At 38.4% G+C, this 20,779-nt stretch overlaps 1 protein-coding gene across 7 annotated transcripts in view; it reads right to left on the reverse strand.

Annotated features, from left to right (window-relative positions):
• L3MBTL3 (L3MBTL histone methyl-lysine binding protein 3) overlaps window positions 1-20,779 on the reverse strand; it is a 126,725-nt gene that overhangs the window by 32,740 nt on the left and 73,206 nt on the right. For all 7 annotated transcript variants that reach the window (XM_082633266.1, XM_082633271.1, XM_082633270.1 and 4 more), the window contains 3 exons: window positions 17,700-17,814; window positions 14,727-14,829; window positions 4,064-4,213 (listed from right to left, as the gene is read on the reverse strand). In XM_082633266.1, the coding sequence (XP_082489392.1) occupies window positions 4,064-4,213; window positions 14,727-14,829; window positions 17,700-17,814 (368 nt within the window). The remainder of the gene's footprint in view (window positions 1-4,063; window positions 4,214-14,726; window positions 14,830-17,699; window positions 17,815-20,779) is intronic.

Raw genomic sequence — 20,779 nt, forward strand, 5'->3', positions numbered from 1 at the left:
ATGAAGCTTTTACTGGCTGCCTTTCCTTCCCAGTCTCACCTCTCCACTCCCTTACTGGCGTTTTCCTCACCTCTCAAGTAAACCACTTGCCATCAAATCTCTGTCTCAAGGTCTGCTTCTGGGGGTGTAGCTGTCTCTTGCTGTGCCAAATGCTTTTTTTTTTTTTTTTTAAAGTAGAGTCTGGCAACCAATTTTTAGCAAATTATTAAGAAGGATGCAAAGAAAATGTGTTAAAACCTGACTGGGAAATTCCATCTACATGAGCAATGATTATGGAAAAAGAGGAGAGACCGTAATCTGACATTATGAGAATCATCTTGCTTGAGTGCTCTCGACTCAAAGTTTAACCTAGGAATATTAAAAAAAGAAATGGGCCAGCCTTACTTTGCTCCTCTGAAATAAAATAAATATTGTGAAACAAATAAGCAAACTACTCCTCTTGCAACAGCACTAATAAAAACTAACATTTATTAAGGGCTTATTGCTTATCAGTCACTGTTCTCAGAGCTTTGCACAGCTCACGATTTCATTCTTAAGTCCAGGTGAAAGAATCAGTGATCAAAAAATTTTATGTTTTCTATACACACTACTATATATAAAATAGATAACTAATAACAACCTACTGTACAGCACAGGGAACTCCACTCAATACTCTGAAATGGCCTATATGGGAAAAGAGTCTAAAGAAGAGTGGATCTATGTATAACTGAATCACTTTGCTATACACCTGAAACTAACACAACATTGTAAATCAACTATACTTCAATAAAAATTTTTTTTTAATTTTAAAAAAGAAAAAAATAATTAAATATGTTCATACAGATTCACTCACAGCAAAGAAGCCAGATAACTTCAACTCTATTAATTCTACATTAAATCAACCATCCTCAAGCTGTAAGATGAGGCTTCTTGGTTAACAACCTTTCATTTGTTAACATCTGCTGTGTTGCTACCCCATGATCATTTATATCTAAAATACCATGTATCATTTTGATTGTTGTTGAGAACCAGTGACTGCCTGGAGAAGAAAAAAAAATAATCTGAAGCCAATTTTTAAAAATTTAAAAGAATAAAATCTATATTTAGAAAAGTAAATAAATCGATGTTATTTTGGAAATGTTTTTATGCATAATGAAGTGCTTAGATTGAAATATCATGAGGTCTGTAATCATTTCTTAAAAATACTTAGCATAAAAAGTAAAGCAAAAAAAAATCTCGGTCAAAAATGTTCACCTTAAAAAGTCTGGGATCATTAAAATGTCTGGAAAATCCAAAGTCTGGATTGTCTCCCTCATGTTTCCTTCAACAACGTATACCTAATCAAATCTCTCCGGTTACTACTAGCCTCAAAATAAATAAATAAATGAGTCAGAATAAATAAATAAAATAAAAATAGTTAACCTGGGAAGTTGAAGACGAGAAGAAATCTGAACAAAGTCTTCAAAACCATGAATAACATAACGCTCATTTACCAAATCCTGGTACCCCTGAAGCAATTTAACTTTAACACAAATAAGTGTAAATATTAATTCACAGAGAAGTAATGGCAGGTTAGAATTCACTGAATCAAAAGACAGTATGGGCTAAAAATCTATGCAAAAATTATTTAGATATCAAACATGTGCCATGGGTTACGATAGAAACCTTAAAATCTCTAAGACTGTCTCCTTAATGACAGGTGATGACGTGAAGAACCATGCTCACATCCTCACAGAAGACGGATCCCTGGAATCATTAGAGCCACTATAAACGTCACTCTTTTCTAGAGATCAGACTTGTGGTTACCAGAGGCAGGGGATGGGGGAGGGGGAATTGGAGGAAGGCGGTTAAAAGGTACAAACTTCCGGTTATAAAATAAGTAAGTCCTAAAGATGTACAGCATGATGATTACAGTTAACACTGCTGGATGGTATATTTGAAAGCTGCTAAGAAAGTAGGTTCTAAAAGTTCTCATCACAAGGAAAAAAACATTTTTTTCTTTTTTTTTGGACGTACGTGAGGTGATGGATGTTCATTTACTGTGGTAATCATTTCACAATATATGTAAGCCAAGTGATTATGTTGTACACCTTAAACTTACACAGTGCTATATGTCAATTATATCTCAATAAAACTGAAAGGAAAAAAATTACTCTTTTCTTACAAATATGTCGAGTTAAAAAGGACCGCAAAAATCATCTAAACCAACTAGGTCTTTCTGCTGTGAGGAAACTGGACCCAGGTATCCAGCCAGAGCCCAGAAAGTTAGTGAAAAGCCTGTGAGATGAAACTGCCAGTCCCTCAGAGTATCCTGTTAAAATTTTAAACAATATCTCAGCTTTTGAAATCTAAACTTCAGGGATCCTTACCTCCTTGTGAGTCAATGAACTCTGTTTCTGTAATTATTACTATGTGAATTAGTACTTTATTTGTCTTAAAGTAAATTTCCTCAAGTGATATGCCCTCATTACAGGGCACTGAGTTGGGTAAATGAATTTATGTTACATTAGTCATGGTTTTGAGGATTAAAAACAAAGCATCAGGGACTTCCCTGGTGGTGTAGCAGTTAAGAATCTGCCTGCCAATGCAGGGGACACAGATTCAATCCCTGGTCTGGGAAGATCCCACATGCTGTGGAGCAACTAAGCCCGTGAGCCACAACTACTGAGCCTGCGCTCTAGAGCCCTCGAGCCACAACTACTGAAGCCCGCGCGCCTAGAGCCCGTGCTCCATAACAAGAGAAGCCACCATAATGAGAAGCCTGCGCCCCGCAATGAAGAGTAGCCCCCGCTAGCCGCGACTAGAGAAAGCCCATGCACAGCAACGAAGACCCAATGCAGCCAAAAAAAAAAAAAAAAAAAATCGTTGTTGATAATTAAAGAAGTTACAGCTCTCCCCGATCCATAGGGTGAAACTGCTTTTCTCTAAGGATTTTGATACTTTAAATACCATTACTCCAATAACACTGCTGTGAGCTGAGAATAAGATTAAAAAAAAAATTTTTTAATTAATTAATTAATTAATTTTTGGCTGCATTGGGTCTTCATTGCTGTGCGCGGGCTTTTTTCTCTAGTTGCGGCAAGGAGGGGCTACTCTTTGTTGTGGTGCATGTGCTTCTCATTGCGGTGGCTTCTCTTGTTGTGGAGCACGGGCTCTACGGTGTGCGGGCTTCAGTAGTTGCAGCACACAGGCTCAGTAGTTGTGGCTCGAGGGCTCTAGAGTGCAGGCTTAGTAGTTGTGGTGCACGGGCTTAGCTGCTCCATGGCATGTGGGATCCTCCCGGACTAGGGATCGAACCCGTGTCCCCTGCATTGGCAGGTGGATTCTTAACCACTGGGCCACCAGGGAAGTCCAAGAATCAGATTTATTAATTCAAATGTTCACTTGGTTCATCCATGAGAACAAAAGTTACAAAATATTAAAATAATCAAAGAACTACATTGTCTTAGATTTTAAAAACTCTCCACAAAAGAAAGCCCCAAAACCTAAGTGCTAAGGATCATCTTTCTATTAATGTTTTCTTTTAGTAATATCTTTAGTTAATATAAAGGCAGAGCCCATTTACTTAAAACATCAAACAAAACTTGGTTCTTTACTTAATAATCCATGGAGGTTAAAACATTCCAACTCAGCTCTACAAGTGATATCAAAACCAAATGACTGAGCATACAGTACAACAAATATCCTAAATATTAAATGAAATAATGTAGATGCAAGTACTTGGCATATAATGAGCACTAAAAAAAAATAATGCCCATTCTTCACAGGGAATCTACCATCTTCTTTGTAAAGGATGCTTTTATACAAATATTGATCCGTTCATTCAGTGTATGAATTGGCATGAAATAAAATGGGGATTTCCAAACTTCTAACATCAAGCAAGTTCAACTAAAAGATGAACAAGTAATACGATATCCTGCCTGATTTGGACACGCTTTTATAAGTACCATCGGCCTCATGTTAATTCAGGTGCATTTTCAATAATGTACTAGAAGACATCACTACAGAACATAAATCACCTAAGGAAAAAAAATCTTCCAACTACAGTACCTCTAAATAACACTAATATTACCACTTTAATTACCTGGTTTCAGGAGATGAAGAGATTTCATTTGTGTCTGCCCTTTTACTTCTTGGAAATGATGGACTAGCCGCAGGCATCTCACCACTTAAGCGGTCTGGGAAAATTCGGTCTTTATTCAAATTGATTTCTGAATAGGGACAGGTGGCAGCACTAAAACATTAAAAATTTTAAAAAAACGAAAGAAAAGAACATTCCTGTTAGAGCATAATTACTTCTTCCAATTAAAATGACAAGCTAAAAATATAAAATGCAAAAATTTAACTGGATATATATACATAGATTAAACATACAGTATGAAATATTTTATCTTTAAAACATAATTTAAGGGCTTCCCTGGTGGCGCAGTGGTTGAGAATCGGCCTGCCAATGCAGGGGACACAGATTCGAGCCCTGGTCTGGGAAGATCCCACATGCCGTGGAGCAACTAGGCCCGTGAGCCACAACTACTGAGCCTGTGCGTCTGGAGCCTGTGCTCCGCAACAAGAGAGGCCGCGATAGTGAGAGGCCCGTGCACCGCGATGAAGAGTGGCCCCTGCTTGCCGCAACTAGAGAAAGCCCTCGCACAGAAACGAAGACCCAACACAGCCAAAAATAAATAAATAAATAAATTAATTAATTAAAACAAACAAACATAATTTAAGTATATTCTGATAGAAAATATGTCTTTGCATTCGATTTTTAAATGCAGTCTTTGGAAGTGTGCGATGGTCACCGAAGGACTCCCTCCTGTGTTGTCCAAGGGCAGAGCCTGTGCATAACTCTAGGAACCATCAGCCCAAGAGAGAAATGCTTATTAACATAAGAGGGTGGGTGATAGAGGTGGGACAGAGACAGAGTGATTGACAGATGGAGCAGATCCCTTCCTAAAGTGATCTTCCAGGCCCAGGGCCATCACAAACTGTTTAATTTCCTTTATAACAGCTGCTACCCTCCAAAGGAAGGAGGTTCCCCCCATTTCCTGTCTCCAGGCCCATATGTATACCTGATATCCTAGAAAAAAAAAATCAATCTGTAGCTATTCCCATCCCTAATATGAAAACGGACCAGAAGCCAACTTGGATAATGACTCAGCTAGCTCCCTTCCCTTCTATCTGTGACCACTGGTTCGTCTCTCAGATTGCATGTGGGGATCATTCCTGTTATCCAAGCAAAGGGAATCTAGGTCACTAACTGTTAATTCAGCATTAAGTCAGCATACTCCTGTGCCTGGGCCTCAGCTTTCCAGTCCCCAGAAAAACTGGGCAGCCTCTATCTCAATACATAATCAACCCCTCCAACTAACTCCCTATCTTGCCCCTTGGTTTTTAGGAAGCCTCCTGGAATCTGCAAATGACTGGGACTTAGGTAAATTATATTAGTGTCTTGCATATTCTTTTCCTCAGGTTATGTACTATTTGGAATGTTGATAATCACCTAGGGAAAATTTTTAAACACTGATTTTCTGCCCTCTACCAAGAGAATCTGACACATCCTCCTGGGAGGAGAGAAGAATCTGCAAATGCTCCCAAGTGATTCTGATAATGGTCTATAAAATTTATCACAGATACCTTGTAAGCAAAAGTACAATCTTTATTTTCTTTATTTACATGCTACTTTGATATCTATGCAAAAGAGGAAAGTAAATAACATTTGATCATGTGTTGACATAAATGTATATAATGTTAACCCAACAATAACAAAAACAAAACCAGTGATATTTATGGAGCATTTACTATATATAGAACACCATGCTAAGTATTTTACATTCAGTATTTTACTTAATCTTTACAGTAACCCACAAGGAAGGCTTTTCATGTGACAAACTAAGTTTAAAACGGTTAGATAACTTCACTCTTGAATTATTTCATTCATTTGATCGACAAGTATTTATTAAGTGACTACGATGTGCTAATTACCTTTCTAGCCATAGGAAACACAGTCAAAATGAAAAAGACAAGCTGTCTGCTCTCATGGAGCTGATATTCTAGAAGGGGATGGGCTATACATGATTTACACAAATAAACTGGACAACCCCACATAGTGACAAAAGCCAGAATATAATGTTAAGAGAGACTGCGGGGCTGCGAGGGGGGTGGTGAGGAAGGGCTTCTCTGAAGAAGGCATTCCAGGAAATGGGAAGAGTAATACAACATAGGGAAAGCCAGGCACGAGTAAGGGAAAGACAGACCAGCTAGGCTAGAGTGAAGTGATCAAGGGCAGGAGATGGTGTAGAAGCAGGCAGGGAAGTATTATGTAGGTCCTAGCAGGTCACAGTCACCAGTTCATATTTTTATTTTAGGCTCAATTTGTAGCCATTGGAGGACCTTTGAATAAAGAAATGATATGGTTTGATTTACAACTAAGAATAATCACTCAGGATTCTTTGTGGAGAGAAGATGTCAAGGCAGCAGAAATGGAAGAGAAATTATGTAAGAGTAAAGATACAGTAGTGACTTGAATTTGTGTGGTTGGGATGGGGATAAAGAGGACCATCATGTATCCTTTGAGATCCCTCCTGTAGATGGGCTGGAGATAGGGAATGATATAAAGGAAGTATTCAAGGTTTTTGGCTTGAAGAACTGGGTGGTAATAGGGATGCCTTTTTCTTTTTCTGAGATGAGAATGACTAGAGGGAAGAAGATTTGGGGGCAAGATCAGGCATCATGGAATGTTTATTAGACATCCAAACAGAGATGCTGCTTGCCCATGGTCACATAGCAGTGAAGTAGCTCAGCAAAACGAGCATACTATTTTATCCATCCTATTCAGAATGGACATACTATCTTATTTCATTTTACTCATTTAACAATGATGTGAAAGAAAATCCGCTGCCAACTACGATTTTTTTTTTTTGAACAATACCTTTCAAGTACTTCATGGGATCCTTCATGGGATATTTGTACTAATCAGTGTTCACAGATATGAGTGACAACAACCAATTCTATCTTGAGCAGAAATGAACTTATTGCAAGGGCACTGGACAGCTCAGCAGGAAGGCTGGACAATCGAGCTCGGGCCGGAAGCAGGGTCCAAGCAGCACCTGCCCCTCCAAAATGATCTGCACAGGATGAGGCTGCTGGGCAACAGCACTCATCCCTCTTCTCAGACCCTAGCCACTTCCATACCTCACCCAGTGCTCCATTCCACGGAGGCTGCAAATAAGTCCGATCTACCTTCACATCGCCCCTCGTGATGGAAGCCCCCGATGGCAGCATCTGCTGGGCTACATTTAGGTCTTCTGCCCACAGGCCCGAGGAAGGGGATCCTGTGGTTCCCCTAAGGGAGGTGGAGCCCTGCCTAACCCTGATCTTGGTTTCAGGCAAAATGTAAATGTCTTAGGACTGTCTTATAATAAACGTGTTTAAACCAAATTCATCTTTAATAAACTCCCTTCCCCTGGAAAAGAAAAAGAAAAAGGATAAGAAACACAACTACCTCCTCTTCCTGTTCTTGATTCTTGGTTTCTGATAAAGGAAATATATTAACCAACTCAGATCGTGGTCATCTTTGACTCTATTCTATTCTTTCTTCCTCAAATTGTGGATGTATTTCTATTGCAAATTTATCTACTTAAATCGTGTGGTAGCAGGAAAAAAATCCAAATATATTTTTTTTGGTTTCTTTTGACGGACAGTATGCTGCTCTTCCTAGAATATCGCCATCATCAAATGTTTTGACTCACCATTAAACAGCTGGCTTTACGATTACTGAGTAACTGTACGTTCACTCTGGAATTTATTGGATATGAAGAAAGTAAAGAAAATGAAGGTCCTGATCCTAACCCCAAGTGCCACTCCAATACAGGGAAGATTCTTGGATTTTTAGATGGGCTGGGTCTCCAACTACACACGATAGTGAACAGTTACAGTGTAGAAGGCTTATATTATAAGCTCCATGAGGGAGCCCCTTCATCTGTTTGTTGATTAAGTAAAGGAAGAATATGTCTCTCTAGATCACCATATGTAAATCTGGGTGGCTCGGAGAGAGGCAAGACTGCAGACCAGAATGAGACTTGCCACCTAAATATCCCCCTTTTCTGGATTGCTAGGGCCAGAGGGTAATTTCAAATTCTCATCCTGAAGTAGGGGAAACAATCACAGCCTTCCAAGCAAAGATTTACTAATGGGCCAGGATGATCAATCAAGGCAACCACATGTTGATCAGTTACAGATTTTGTGCTAACACCTTCTCTTCTTCTGAACCCTGAGAAAACTCAAATGGGTTTACACACCTCCTATTCTTACAACTACTCTGGGGCAGAAAGGGAAGCCAGCTGGTTCCCACAGTAGGAGGTGATTAAAAAAAAAAAAAGAAGATGCCACAAAATGCAAATGAAGTGTACACAGAGGGATGGGCAATGCCCCAGACGGATATCAGGAACCTGGTTCTAGATGTGCTCTGCAGCTTTATCCACAACGAGCAGGCACAACTTGGAGGACTCCGTTTTCTCATTTGTAAAATGAAGATGACAACGACAAACATTACCACAGACTGAGTGCGTTACCCGGGCTGCGCGCTTTACTTGCATCACCTCATCTAACTCCTGGGAAGTCACTCCTATTCTAATGCTCAGTTTAGAGATGTTGAAACTGAGGCTTTAAAAAGGGAACTTGCGAGCTTCCCTGGTGGCGCAGTGGTTGAGGGTCCGCCTGCCAATGCAGGGGACACGGGTTCGTGCCCCGGTCCGGGAGGACCCCACGTGCCACGGAGCGGCTGGGCCCGTGAGCCATGGCCGCTGAGCCTGCGCGTCCGGAGCCTGTGCTCCGCAACGAGAGAGGCCACAACAGTGAGAAGCCCGCGTACAGGAAAAAACAAAAAAAAAAAAAGGGAACTTTCTTAGTATCATCCCATTAGAGTACGAACGCTGGCTGTCTCCTAATTGTTACACTACACTGGCAAAAAGTACCTTGCAATTTCCTTATGCCTAATCCGTGACCCATCTGAGAGTACCACCTTCTAGCAAGATGCTACTGTCATGTAGCTAATATGAACTGAGGCAGTACTTAACCTTTCTGGGCCAATTTCCTCACTTTTAAGTTTCTAAAATTCATATGCAGTTTTAAAAGTGAATGACTTTATAAACACAGCAGTGCTGATCAAATTTCTGTAGAAAAAGTGGGTTCTCATTAGGCTTATAATCATTTCTAGTTCCTCGTCTACTAAGTTTCTAGTAACAAAACATAAGAAAGGCATGGCTCATGGCACAATATGTGTACTTAGTCATGGGCACACGCATGTATACATGTACACACAACTCTACCATTACGCAGTTCTTCAGAAGGCAGGGGAACAGATTCACACAGGATTACAGCTCTCTACTGTAAGGACTTGATTAGGGTGCATGCTGTTCTATTAGCAAATAATTCCATATCTGCTATATATACACATACTTGTCCCACTGGCCACTGTAAGGACGCAGTTTTTCCTTGTAAAGACTGGTCCAGCTTATTAGGAAAGGTGGAAAAACTGCCATGTTCACTGCTTTCCACTGCCACCTTTAAAACCCTTTTAGTTATAAATACACTTATTTAAACAACAGGACAATGTCTTCAGTTTTCTAAGCGCTCACATAACCATTCTCACACTCTGTCGAGACAAGAACCTATAAAATACATGCTCTGTCCAGCCACTGTGCTTTGCATGAGAGTCTAGTGGTTAAGTGCCTTAAAAGCCCGGGCTGGGGCTTCCCTGGTGGCGCAGTGGTTGAGAGTCCGCCTGCCTATGCAGGGGACACGGGTTCATGCCCCGGTCCGGGAAGATCCCACATGCCGTGGAGCGGCTAGGCCCGTGAGCCATGGCTGCTGAGCCTTGCGTCCAGAGCCTGTGCTCTGCAACGGGAGAGGCCACAACAGTGAGAGGCCCACGTACCGCCAAAAAAAAAAAAAAAAGCCTGGGCTCAATCCTGGGTCTGTCACTCTCTGATCCTGGGCACTTTCTCAAGCATTCTAAATCTCTCCTCCCACTTCTGTAAAACAGAGATTAGAACAGTGCCAGCTTTATAGAACTGCTGAGAGAATTAAATGAGATAACAGATCTAAGTGCCTCACAAATAGGAAGCCACAAAAAACATCTTGCCTAGGATTATTATTTTAAAAGGCGAAGAGTAACACTTAACCTCTACTGTGTAAAAGACCATCAGCAAAAATAAATAATAGCATTAAAAACTCCATAATATGCCCCATTTATGGAGGCTCTCTGCTTCCCTCAGGAAAAGCTGATGCTTCTCTCCGAGTGCTACTCTTTCATGCCTCTCCAAAAATCTGTTTGTACCACCCTGTTCTCCTTAGAAGTAGGGGCCCTCTCCTCTGTACAGCCCATCACCTAACCCAGTATCTGCCTACAACAGACACTCAGTAAGTGTTTGTTCCATGAATGGATGGATGTGGAACGAATATGATGACTATAGTTTGCAGGTATGAATCCAGAGTTACTAATTTTTTAAAACTCTCCACGGACTTTATAAATATCCTTTAAGGTTGCACGAAGTACTCTCTGTTTTTTTCTTTTCTTACTTAATTTCACCAAGATAAAATCTTACATAGGAAACAATTACTTCTGAAGGCATTAGATACGTAGAACATTTCATTTTATATAACTTTAGTTATCCTTTAATCTCCTCCCATTATGACCTCTCGGTAGGCCAAACGAATGAATCAACAAAGGGAAACACCATGACACAACCAATATTAATGCTGCCTTGCTAGAGACAGAATTAAGTCATCTGGCTCCTGAACATCCCTAGAAATGAGAACACCACATCCACATCCAACTCCCTCACTGATTGTTTACATTTCAACATTGAAAAACATCACATTCTGACATTTCATTGTTGAGAACACATTTCTGTTTCTAACACTTCTTAGATCAAATTCAACTATTGTAATTTCTGGAGACTCTAACAACACATGCTAGTCAAAACACAGGCTTTTGCTTACATGTTCATAAAATTGATTATTCGTTCCAAAAGCGCAACTTTCCTTGTTATCTAAGCAAAGAATGCATGTTTTGATTTATATGGTTTCTCAGTAGATTAATCCAAAGAGAATTTTCTCATTGTTTTCCTAAGCACAGCATTCTCAGTAAGGACAAAAATAAGCGCCAGTGAAATGAACCTTTTAAAGAACAGCCATGATGCAGCAGCCCTTCCACAAGTCTACCAAGGAAATGGAAAACAGGCTGTGACTGGTAAGGATTAATATCCCGCCAGATAAAGAGCTCTGAGTGCTGAAAAGAGAACAGCATATTCAGGGAGACTAAGAAAAGCCAGCTGAGAGGGCTGAAAAGAAGGGAATATAGGACACGGGCAGGAGCTGACACTAGTTCTCTGGATCGCATCCCTGCCCCAGAGTTATATACAGATCTGCCGGTTATGTCTGATACGTGACAAGGAAATGAACACAACTTCTTTATCAATGCATGGCTTCTAAGCCATGAGGTATACTTCTTCCTCTCTCATTCCAGAAAACAATGAGTCATTCTCCACTATGGTTCCAATTATACTAATAGATTTTTTTTTTTTTGGATCACATTTCTCCATAACATCTTTCATGATTCTCCCCATAATTTCTCCCTTCATTTAGCAAATACAACACTGCATCTTTGAAAAAAGACTCCAGAGGCAGTCACTGAAACTTTGTGAAATGGGTGTGGACCAGGTGAAAGACCCTCAGAGATCCACAGCACACTTAGGGAAAGGCAGTCTTAATGAATGGCTGGTGCCATCAGGCAGGGGACAGGACTGTCACCACAGACCTTGCTGTGACAGGCAAACCTCTCTGCTCAGACCTACAGCACTCCTAAAGAGATTATGGACATTGTTACAAGGTGGATTTTCTTCCCAGAAGACCAAAAAAAAAATTATTTGTAAATTTTTCATTGTACCCCCAAAAACATAATGTCAGTATTCACCCATTTTTAAGATTTCTTTTTTTCCTTCATAATTTGAGCAAAGTGCCTTTGGTTCAATGAACATCTTGAGGTTGTACAGTAGAGAGGCACATATGTCAAAGTTTCAATATTAGTTACTGTTTTGTATCTTATATTTTAATAAAATTATGTACAGCTTTTATAGGTCCATTAGTCCCTGAGTTCTTTGAAGGCTGGATCTGTGACTAATTCAGAAAGCCGTGCCCTGAAAGTCAGTGAGGGGGGGGTGGTCAAGGGCACAGTTAGACTGGGCACCATTCCTGGCTCCCCCCTCACCATTAGTCAAGTAGGCAAGCTAGAAAAACCTCTAGAGTGCCATGGTGGCTTCATCAAAAAAATGGAGGAAATAATAGTTCTATATTATAGGGTCACTTGAAGGTTATCTAATACATGTTAAAACAATTAGTGCAAAGCTCAGGGAGAGTAAACAAATGCTCAATAAATCTTACTGAAAAAAAAAACCCACTGCTCAAATATATTTACTAAGTGAAAGAATTTATAGATATATAATGGAAATTTAGCATACTAATGAGTTTCTGGACTTATATACAGTAGTCACTCCCTATCCGTGGTTTTGCTTTCTGTGGTTTCACTTATCCGAGGTCAACCAAGGTACGAAAATATTAAACGAAAAATTCCAGAAATAAACAGTTCATAGGTTTTAAACTGTGCGCCATTCTGAGTAGCGTGACGAAATCTCACGCTGTCCTACTCTGACCTGCCAGGGAGCAAATCACCCCTTAGTCCAGTGTATCCCGCCCGTTAGTCACTTAGTAGCCACCTAGGTTATCGGATCCACTGTCGAGGTATCACAGGGCTTGTGTTAAGCCACGCTTACTGTACTTAATAACAGCCCAAAGTGCAACAGTAGTGATGCTGGCAATCCAGGTACACCAAAGAGAAGCCGCGAAGTGCTTCCTTAGGTGAAGAAGTGACAGTTCTCGACTTCACGAAGAAAGAAAAAGATCATATGCTGAGGTTGCTAAACTCTACAGTAAGAACGAATCTTCTATCTGTGAAATTCTGAAGGAGGAAAAAGACATCCGTGTTACTACTGCTGTCACACCTCAGACCGCGAAAGTTAGTGTGTAATAAGCATTGAGTTAAAATGGAAAAGGCAGTAAATTTGTACAATGAGATGTTTAGAGAGAGAGAGACCACACTCACATAACTTTTAATATAATATATTGTTAGAATTGTTCTATTTTATTATTATTGGTGCCAATCTCTTACTCTGCCTAATTTATAAATTCAATTTTATCACAGGTATGTATGTATAGGAAAAAACATAGTACATATAGGGTTCGGTACTATCTGAGATTTCAGGCATCCACTGGGGATCTTGGGACACATCCCCCACAGGGATAAGGTGGGTAAGGGAGATACTACTGTAATGCCTAAAAGTAATCCAGCTGCTTTCACTTGCCAATACTGAATCACTTCTAAGATGCAGTATTTTTATGTCCCTTTAATCATACAACTTTTGGTTTGCAGTCATACAAGCCATGAAAAGGATTTTTAAATGGATATTTGCAAATGGAATCATTATTCTGTCTACGCACAGACTTTTACTCTGGAACACACTGAACCCCATAAAAAAACTTGGCATGGGCTTCCCTAGTGGTGCAGTGGTTGAGAGTCTGCCTGCCAATGCAGGGGACGCGGGTTCGTGCCCCGGTCCGGGAAGATCCCACATGCCGCGGAGCGGCTGGGCCCGTGAGCCATGGCCGCTGAGCCTGCGCGTCCGGAGCCTGTGCTCCGCAACGGGAGAGGCCACAACAGTGAGAGGCCCGTGTACCGCAAAAACAAAACAAAACAAAACAAAAAAAACTTGGCAGGAGTGTTGCAAAAGGAAGATAAGCAGCATTTGAGGCTGCAGAGATTTAAGAAAGAGGAAATTATATAAAGATAAAATAATCACACCAATTTAACAATTCCTATTAATTCTTAGAGGAACAGGTAGTGAAATCTTCAGATTTTTTAAAGACCTAGGTTCACAACCTGTATAAACTAGGTAAACAAGGAATCATTATTATTACTGGGCCATCCAATTAACATACAGTTAGAATACTTATACTGACAAATTATTATTTTAATGTGTACGTGAATTAGGTGATGCCTCTGTCCTCTAAAAATCCCAGCTAAATCACAGAAATTTCTTACTATTTCAGTAATATTTTAACATGTCTACAAAGACCCCAAATTGCCTAAACAATACATCAAATTTCAAATGTACAAATTTGGTTTCTTTCTTTTAAGTTACTTAGATGTGAGAGAAAAATATTGAAAAACTTTAATTTTTGACAATGTATTCTGATGTTTGTCTATTAATATTTGTGCCTTTTGTGTAATCTACAATAATCTCACCTCTCGTTATTCAAATTGTTGAGTCACCCAATCATAGAATATTCTACCAAATACTTTCAACAAGGCCTGCCCTCTTCTCATTATTAATAATCAACACAAAATGACTATCTCAGTTCAGTATCTATAAAACTAATCAGGTTGCCAAGAAAAGCCAAGTACCTAGAGGAAATCTATTTTAAATCATGAACGCATTCTTTCCCAGGCAAATTTAACTACAGACACACTCTTCATTTTTACATGGTCACCATGGTAACCACATTTAATATGGATCTGAATGCAGAATTAGTTAATATCTATTTAGTATACATGGAAATCATTATCTTCCACATACAAGGGACAGGCACCCTCTGACCACATAAGGAATCTCCACCTGAGTGGCAGCACCACATACCTGTGAGGGCCCAGGTGTCTTGCTCTCTTAAAATGGCCAATCCCTTTACATCCTGGGGTTGAGCATCCACCGTGTTCCGAGGCTTCCATTAATTCTAAGGGGCCTATTAAAAAGCCAAAAAAAAAAAAAAGCAAAAATTTAAGGCCGTAAGAGTCAAATGTCTTGGATCAGAATAGGGAAAAAAAATCCAATTTTTCAATCAACATGTATAAACAGAAAAAGAAGGTTCTACAAAATTAAAAATATGTCTAAAGTCTCTACTTCTAAAGGTTTTCCCCTAGGACTCTGTTCACACTTCAACAGTGAAATGGTAACCTTTGATCCAACCCTCTTTCAAAATGTCACAAATTCCAGAAATACTGAAATCTAAAATAATGAGATGATTCTGAACATTTTCATCAAGTAAATAACATAATTAATATATGAATACCTGCACACTGTGAAAACTTCAGAGAATACACCAGAATACAGAAGAACAGTTACAGATCCCCTCAAGCAACTCCCCTCACATTTCATTCCTTTTCCTGACTAATCATGTTAATGGGTAACCTTCCTAGATGTTCCAAGTATTCCCACATGTATCTATATTTGTATATATACATGTATCAAGTTTTTGGTTTTGTTTTATTTTGCCACATAAAAGGCACAACATAGATATGTACGATTCTGAAACATTCTTCTTTGGTCTTTAACTTCATGTCTTATAAATCTTTCCATCTTAATAGTAATATTTTTATGACTGTTGCATTGTAGCTGTAGCATGAGTGTACCATAATTTATTTAACCAATATTTGTTTCCAAGGTTTATTATTTTAAACATACTGTAACCGATACCATGTCTGTGCATTCTGGTGCTCTTATGTAGCTTCTATGTGGCATCCAGAAGTGAAGCCACCAGGTGGGGAAGGCATGTTAAATTTTTAAGAAACCCGACAATAATGTATTTGCTACATTTTTCTTTCTACAATGTATTTATTTTCCTCCAAAGCTGAGATCTGGTATGTCAAGTTCTCAGTGTACCTTTTTTAAAAAATTGAATTTAACTGAAATTTTTATTGAGGTGACTGTAGCTTCGCATGCAGTTGTGAGTAATAATACACAGGGAGATCCCTTGTACACTTTGCCCAGTTTTTCCCAATGGTATTATTTTGCAAAACTACAAGATAAAATCACTATTAGGATATTGACATTGATACATTAAATTTTGATAGTCTGACAAATTGTCTTCCAAAATTTAGTACTAGTTTTAAAAGATGATGATACTGTTAAATAAAAGTCTGGAAACACTCTACTTTTTCAAATATTAAATTTTTTCTATTATGTATTTTTGACTATCAGGTAACTAAACATGCAGTAAGAGGCAAAAGGATTAACCAAAGAAGAAATGTACAGTAGAGAAGTATTGGGTTGGCCAAAAGGTTTGTTTGGTTTTTCCCATAAGATGGCTCTGGTAGCACTTAGTTGTCTTTAACTTATTTCAAAACAATTTTGTTAGATTTTATGTGACAGCTGTCATATTAGCATGCATTTAAAAAAAGACTTATCAGAATTGGTGAATTTTTGTGTAGCCATTTTAATACTGAAGATGGAAGAAAAAAAGCAACATTTTTGGCATATTATGCTTTACTTTTTCAAGAAAGGTAAAGCGCAACCAAAATGCAAAAAAAGATTTGTGCAGTGTATGGAGAAAGTGCTGTGACTGATCGAACATGTCAAAAGTGGTTTGTGGGGCTTCCCTGGTGGCGCAGTGGTTGAGAGTCCGCCTGCCGATGCAGGGAACACGGGTTCGTGCCCCGGTCCGGGAAGATCCCGCATGCCGCGGAGCGGCTGGGCCCGTGAGCCATGGCCGCTGAGCCTGTGCATCTGGAGCCTGTGCTCTGCAACGGGAGAGGCCACAACAGTGAGAGGCAAAAAAAAAATCCAGTGGTTTGTGAAGTTTTGGACTGGAGATTTCTCACTGGACGATGCTCCATGAGACCAGCTGAAGCTGACAGCGATCAAGTTGAGATATTAATTGAGAACAATCAACATTATACCAGGTGGGAGATAGCTGACATACCCAAAATATCAAATATCAAATCAAGCATTGAAAATCATTTGCACCAGCTTGGTTATGTTTATCACTTTGATGTTTGGGTTCCACATAAGTTAAGCGAAAAAAACCTTGACCATATTTCTGCATGTGATTCTCTTCTTAAACTTAAAGAAAACATTCCGTTTTTGAAACACACTGTGATAGGCAATGAGAAGTGGATACTGTACAATAATGTGGAACAGAAGAGATCATGGGGCAAGTGAAATGAACCACCACCAACCACACCAAGGGCCAGTCTTCATCCAAAGAAGGTGATGTATATATGGTGGGACTGGAAGGGAGTCCTCTATTATGAGCTCCTTCTGGAAAACCAAATGATTAATTTCAACAAGTACTGCCCCCAATTAGACCAACTGAAAGCAGCACTCGATGAAAAGCGTCCAGAATTAGTCAACAGAAAACACATAATCTTCCATCAGGATAACGCAAGACTGCATGTTTCTTTGATGACCAGGCAAAAACTGTTAACAGCTTGGTTGGGAAGTTCTGATTCCTCTGCTGTATTCACCAGACATTGAACCTTCAGATTTCCATTTTTTAGGTCTTTACAAAATTCTTTTAATGGAAAAAATTTCAATTCACTGGAAGACTGTAAAAGGCACCTGGAACAGTTCTTTGCTCAAAAAGATAATTAAGTTTTGGGAAGACTGAATTACGAAGTTGCCTGAAAAATGGCAGAAGGTAGTGGAAAAAATGGGTGAATACGTTGTCAATAAAGTTCTTGGTGAAAATGAAAAATGTGTCTTTTATTTTTACTTAAAAACTGAAGGCACTTTTTGGCCAACCCAATAGAACGAGAAGGTAGAGGAAAAGAAAATATTAAGCACACTACACAAGAAAATGGAAACATTTCTTTAGGTTATCACTGTGTCTCTTACTCAAAGGAGGCTGAAGAGGATGCCCGGTTTTTGAACACCAACCGACAGGGTGAATATCAGGAGAATCTGCATCTATCCAGTAATCATAGCAACTATTCCAGCCATCAAAGTGAACCTGGATAACAAAAAGAAATTAATAGTATAATTTAGGTCACGAGAATTCCTACAGTAAAAGTTTTGCCCACCATAACCATGTTCATTCTCTTCTAACTTATATAGTACATTTAATATCCAGATAAATTATTTTAATTATTCAAATTACTTCATCCCAGTATGAGAAAAGAGGTACTGTTGAACTACCTTCGACATATTATCTAACCATAATTAAATGTCCTGCCAAGGGCACTTTTTCGGTAATACTTCTACAGACATATTACATGTATCTCCCACTACTATAAGCAGTTTGAGTACCTAACATCTTCATATGAGCAACACTAAACACCCAATAAATATTATTGAGTAATGAACAAATCAGGGAAGGGAGGGAGGAGGAAGGGAGAGTAGAGAGGCAGGACCTTTCATATAAATGTCAAGTCTCCTAGAATTATGCTAAAAAAGACTTAAAAAAATTCAGTGAATGGACACCCAATTTACAAAATATGCCCCCATCAAATGCATTTTAAAGTATTTTTTCTCATAAATAATTACAATATCTCTCAAAGAGATTTTACAGAGTGGTCAGGGCTACCAACTTTATTGGCCACCATGTAAAAGGGCAGTTAGTCTTTCAGGCATGGTTACTAAGGATCAGCTAGCTACATGTCTTTCAAGTATCACATATTTTTTATCTTTTAGAAGGAAAGGATATACTAAAATGTTATATATATTTTATTTTAGATCAAGTTTGCCAGCTAGATTTCCTTCTTAAAGTCTATGAATCTCTTACTACTAAAAGCACAATAGATGCCAGATGGATAAAAAAATCCAAACACTGAAAACTGAACAATAAAAGTTCTAGAAGAAAGCATACATTAATATATTTATCTTAGAGTGCAGTAGCCTTTGTAAGCAAGACACCAAACTCAAAAGCCATAAAAAAAAGATGCATCAATTCAAGTACATCAAAATTTAAATATTCACAATGGCAAATATTACTGCTGGCAAGATGGAAAACCCAAAAGAAACCTGAAAAACACATCTGTTAACATGTGACAATGTACTTCGTTCCTTAATTTGTAAAAACACCATATACCAGTATAAAAAGGTGAAAAATCCAACAGAAAAGATGAAAAAGATACAAATGGCTCATAAACAAGAAAATAAATTGTTAGTAAACACGTGAAAAGACAATCAATTTCACTTATAACTAAAAAACTATAAATTAAAATCACAGGATGAAATTCTTCTTCTTTCAACCTGCCAAAACATTCCATTTTGGTGACTTCTAGAGCTGTTAAGTATGAGAATAAATGGACGTTCTCATAGACCATTGACAGGAGTCCTGACTGGTGAGATATTTCTGGAGAGTTATTTGGCAATAATGGATCAACACTTAAAATATATCATCTTTGACTTGATAATCTAAATAACTCAACTCATTGTTGTAGTAGAAAGCAACCAGAGTGTCTACCATCAGGAGACTGGTTAAATAATGGTATATTTATATGATGGAATAGTACAGAGTTATTAAGGTATGTATATATAGGTTCAATATAATGTCCATTGCAATGACTCCACTTTCTCAAGCTTAGAAATTAATTAATCCTAGAGTTAAATCCCACAGAATTCCACACCTGCAAGAAATCATGGATAATATTTTAAAGAGGAGAAAAGATCACAGAGCTAGTTAGGAGGAGTAAGAGGCTAAAATTCATGGATCCAAAATAAACTTGTTCATCATTCACATACATTTTGCATATAAAAGCAGCACTTAAAGAAAGTTGTTTAACTTGAAACAACCCTTTCCTTTCCTCTGATCAAAAATAATGTTCAAATAACACAGAATGATATTCATGGTAATTTTCTAAAGTTTATGCTATCAATGCCACCAATAAATGAGCAGTCATAATTCACGGCATTATAGTTAAGTTTTAAGCATTCTAATTCTCAACTAATCATCAAGTGATAATGCTCTACTTTACTGGATACACAAAACTCTTATGTTTTCTCATCTTGCTATTCCTGAATTTCACTTCTTCTATACTGGAATCAATGTTCCCATAACTCATGTTCCATTTGTTAAATTTTACAAAATTTAGCTATCTTCCTACAGCAAACAAACTCAATCCTAACAAGTAAGTGGTTCTCCAACCTGGATATACACTAGAATTACTCATGATTATTGAAAAGAAGAAGAAAAAAAATACAAAAATGGCTGAGCTCACCAAGGAGGTTCTGAACTTATAGCTTGGGTTCTGTGCACCTATATGTTTACTTAACTTCTAAGTAACTCTGCTGTGCACTCAGAATTGAGTCCCACTGACACTAAACAGGACACTACTGTAAAGCAATATAGACTCCAAAAATCTTAATATCATCATAAATAATAGGGTTATTTTAAAAATTTCCTCCCATATACCTTCAAGAATATGTTAGAGCTACTATATCTGGTGATACCATAACCCCTTCCTACTTTTCATTAAAACTGACCTCTCAGTTTGGCAATGAAAAGTCACCTATCTTAGATGACAGATATAACTTAGTTACTGTAAATAAGTCTAAAATCTCCTACAAACTAGGTTGACCGGCAATCAGGAGAATCCTAGTACTTTAAGGTTAAATTTCAGAGTTAAAATTTAATTTAGATATTATGAACAGAGGTAACAATACAATTCTCTAAGTAGCAAATGCACTTAAAAACTGCTACCTAATCATTTATATGTGGAATCTAAAAAATAATACAAATGAATATATATGCAAAACAGAAAGAGACCCACAGATATAGAAAACAAACTAGTGGTTACCAGAGGGGAGAGAGAAGGGGGAAAGAACAAATTAGGGGTATGGGATTAACAGATGCAAACTACTATGTATAAAATAGATAAGCAACAAGGATATATTGTACAGCACAGGGAACTATAGCCATTACTTGTAATAACTTTTAATGGAGTATAATCTGCAAAAATACTCACTACACTGTA

This window comes from Mesoplodon mirus (genome assembly GCF_964341445.2).
Source record: "Mesoplodon mirus genome assembly, chromosome: 10".
In the NCBI taxonomy this organism is placed as follows: domain Eukaryota; kingdom Metazoa; phylum Chordata; class Mammalia; order Artiodactyla; family Ziphiidae; genus Mesoplodon; species Mesoplodon mirus.